The sequence below is a fragment of the Cannabis sativa genome, chromosome 8 (assembly GCF_029168945.1).
Source record: "Cannabis sativa cultivar Pink pepper isolate KNU-18-1 chromosome 8, ASM2916894v1, whole genome shotgun sequence".
Classification (NCBI taxonomy): Eukaryota; Viridiplantae; Streptophyta; class Magnoliopsida; order Rosales; family Cannabaceae; genus Cannabis; species Cannabis sativa.
In genome coordinates, this window is record NC_083608.1 from 26,797,972 (window position 1) to 26,801,445 (window position 3,474).

At 34.0% G+C, this 3,474-nt stretch overlaps 1 protein-coding gene across 1 annotated transcript; it reads left to right on the forward strand.

Annotated features, from left to right (window-relative positions):
* Positions 1-238: 238 nt before the first annotated feature.
* On the forward strand, positions 239-3,455 carry LOC115700458 (GDT1-like protein 4). The gene is made up of 12 exons (XM_030627996.2): positions 239-626; positions 714-782; positions 1,340-1,399; positions 1,501-1,548; positions 1,683-1,771; positions 1,863-1,899; positions 1,979-2,026; positions 2,306-2,374; positions 2,459-2,503; positions 2,584-2,645; positions 3,035-3,107; positions 3,243-3,455. The coding sequence occupies exons 1-12, from the start codon at positions 609-611 to the stop codon at positions 3,312-3,314; spliced, it is 690 nt and encodes a 229-aa protein (XP_030483856.1). The 5' UTR covers positions 239-608; the 3' UTR covers positions 3,315-3,455.
* The last annotated feature ends 19 nt before the right edge of the window (positions 3,456-3,474 follow it).

Consider the following 3,474-nt stretch of genomic DNA (forward strand, 5'->3'; position numbering starts at 1 on the left):
TATAGCATTACAATGAAAGCTCTTTGCTCCTCTCGCTTGATTCCACATATATATATTTTAAAAAAATTATAAAAATATATATTTTTGCCGATTAAAAGATTTAGAATAGTGAGATTCTATCCAATAATAGCACATGGAATTAAATTCCCAAAAAATTAATAAATAATTTGTTTTGAAATTGCTACAAGCCAATAGAAGTAAAAGTTAATGAAACTTTTATGGGGGCTCCTCCTAGTCGTAGTGGAGTGGAGAATCAACTGACTGATCACCAGACATCTGGTAATATTTTACCTTTTTGCCCTCGGAGAAATTGCATCCTCACGCTGATATTATAGGTCGTACCGTACACCAACACCACCAAGTATTATAATATTACCCCATTCCATTCACTACATTCGTCTCCAGATTCTCGACTGGTGCTTAGTTTGTTTCGTCTCGCTCAATCGAGTTTGAAACGTCAACGACTCAGACCGAGTCAGATAACCCGACTCACTATATTTAGAGAAAGACGGGGACGGAGAGAGTCAGACAATCTCATACTCTGACGCTGTCCTGGTCTTTCCGGCCATTGAAAGAACTCTCGTGATTTTTTTTCTTCTTCAGTGAAAATGAGCTCAGTCGTACAGGTTTTTTTCTTTCTCGATCTCGTTGATTACTTTCTGATTCAATTTGCTTTGGCTAATTTATTTTATTGGTATCTTTTTGTTAATTAGGGTTTCACTAAGTCACTCGCCATGACTGTGCTCTCAGAGATCGGCGACAAGACTTTCTTCGCCGCCGCCGTAAGTAATTTGACCGTAATTTCGCCAATTTTTGCCGTAGTTTTCGTGAAACAACAAATATTTTTTGAGGGAATGATTGATATGTTTGAAATTTGGTAGCTAGAAACTGATATTTTTTTAGTCAATTATTAATGATTAGTTGTGGTACTGTGAAGCTCTCAATGATATTTGTTTTAAAATTTTGAGGTGATAATAAATTGATTAGTGTTTGTTTTTTGTTTGTCTCTCCAAATATTATATCTATATTTAGTTGGTTTGGTTGAGCACATTTGTGTTCAGAATCGCACTCCAATAGTTTTAAAAAATTTATTAAATTATTCGATGTTTATATAGGAAAGGTATAATTGAAGTTAAATTGCTTTTCAACTGTCTCCTCTTATATCTGAATCTGAAAAGACTTTTTTTTTTTTTTTTGTCATTTGTCATATTTGATTTCTTTAAATTCATTTATTTATTTGTTATTGGTTACTTGTTTCCAAATCGATTTTCTGCTCCGATAATATCAGTATTCTGTATTCCTATGTGGTATATGACATCATGTTATGTTTATTTTGAAGATCCTAGCTATGCGCCACCCAAGGAGGCTTGTTTTGACTGGTTGCCTTTCGGCTTTAGTTGTAAGTGTGTTGTTTTTCCACATTTTTATGCTTGTTGGTCAAGAAATAAATCAATTTCTTGTTTTGAGGCCCCTAATTAGTTCAAATGTTTTCCTTCTTAGGTCATGACTATTCTTTCTGCTGTCGTTGGCTGGGCTGCTCCCAATCTGGTAAGCGTTTAGATGTTTTTTGTAGCAACTCTCGATTCATGGTTGACTGAACTCTCTATTTGTGGTATCTTGTCAGCATGAAGCTTACTCTTTCTTAAAATGGGATTTCATTCATGAGCTTTAATAATGTGCAGATCTCTCGTAAGTTGACTCATCATGTAACAACATTGTTGTTTTTTGGTTTTGGCCTGTGGTCTTTATGGGATGCCTTCACTGGAGAAGGGTAAGGAGTTTTTTTGTTGTGTTTGCTATCTTTGTTGTATTGTTAACTTAATAATGCTTTAACTGGAATCTAACTCTTTTTCACTTAACAGAGAAGCTGAAGATTTGGCAGAAGTTGAAGCGAAATTGGTTGGTTTTTTTATTTTTATTATATTGTTGGATAAAACTTTATTTCTTCTTGAACTGATCTATGTTGTGGCTTCAACAGGATGCTGATTTTAAGTCCAATTCAGGAACCGCCAAGACTAATAGTAAGGTAACTGAAAATGAAACCAAATTTGCTTCACATGGCTGCAAATTGTTAATATACCTCCTCCTCATACTAGACTGTCTGCTCATTTTTTATTTTTTTTCCAAATACTTGAATATTTTATTTTCTAACAATATAATCAAGAGAATTTAGAACATTGTTATGCTGATTGCTGAGCACTCAGGGGTGGTATTTTTTCTTCTTGTTTTTTTTTTTTTTGAGGGGATATTTTTCTTTTTCTTGTACTCATGTTTTCTTTTTCTTTTTTTGGTATGTTCATCCCAGGATGTTGACGAAAAGAAAAAACAGAAACGACCTTTTCTCACACAATTCTTTTCACCAATTCTTTTGAAGGTTAGACTTTTCAGATTACAAATTTAATGCTAATTATGATTGCCAAACATTTAAAACACTTCCCCCATCTTTCTCTTTTGACAGGCATTTTCCATTACTTTCTTTGGTGAATGGGGTGACAAGAGTCAGGTAAGTACAACACCCTCCAAGTGGATAGAAGGTAGTAGTTTCTGTCCACTTATAGTAATTTAACTGAACTTCCTTCGCAGCTAGCTACAATTGGTTTAGCTGCAGACGAAAACCCAATTGGTGTTGTACTTGGTGGAATTTTGTAAGCTGTTCTGTTTATTCTAACTATTTATGTATTTCTATCAAAGATTAAGCATGAGGGTTTCTCTCTACATGGAATGTGTTTTATTTGAAGTTAGCTATTTATTATATCGTTTCTCTGTTTCTCCTTTGTGCTTAATTAGAAATTAAAATGATACATCAAATGCCAAAAAGATCAGTTCTTTTTGGGTTTCAGGAGTCTGAATCTATAGGTTTTAAGATCACCTATTCTCAGCCACTTCTCTTGCATCCAGAAATGACTGTAACATATTCTATTGTTTTGCTTTCTTTGTGTGTGTGATTAGAGACTTGTGAAGTTAAAATTCTGGACATTTCTGCATATAAATTATGATTATCTTTTATGTATCTTACCAAGCTTTCATTTTTCAGAGGACAAGCATTATGTACCACTGCTGCTGTCCTAGGTGGAAAGAGTTTAGCATCTCAGATATCTGAGAAAATAGTAATCACTGCAACTTATATTGGCCTACTTTTTTTTTTTTTTTTGTCTTTTCAATTTTCTAAATATTCCTAGTTTATAAACTTATATTATGCTATTATAAGCAGCGCTCATCATTAAAGAACTGTTGTGCTGCAGGTTGCTCTATCTGGTGGGGTTCTTTTCATTGTTTTTGGCTTACAATCATTCCTATCAACAATGGACTCATGATCCTGCAAATGGTTAGTTTGTGTTCTCTAGTGTCTTTTCAAGGTAGCATCTTAAAGGATACAATTCTTGGAGTCTGAAAATTCATGCACTTCTCATTGAGATTCAATTATTAGTGGGTGGAGTATCACTGTTGAGTGTTGACCACACCCACTTACTTATT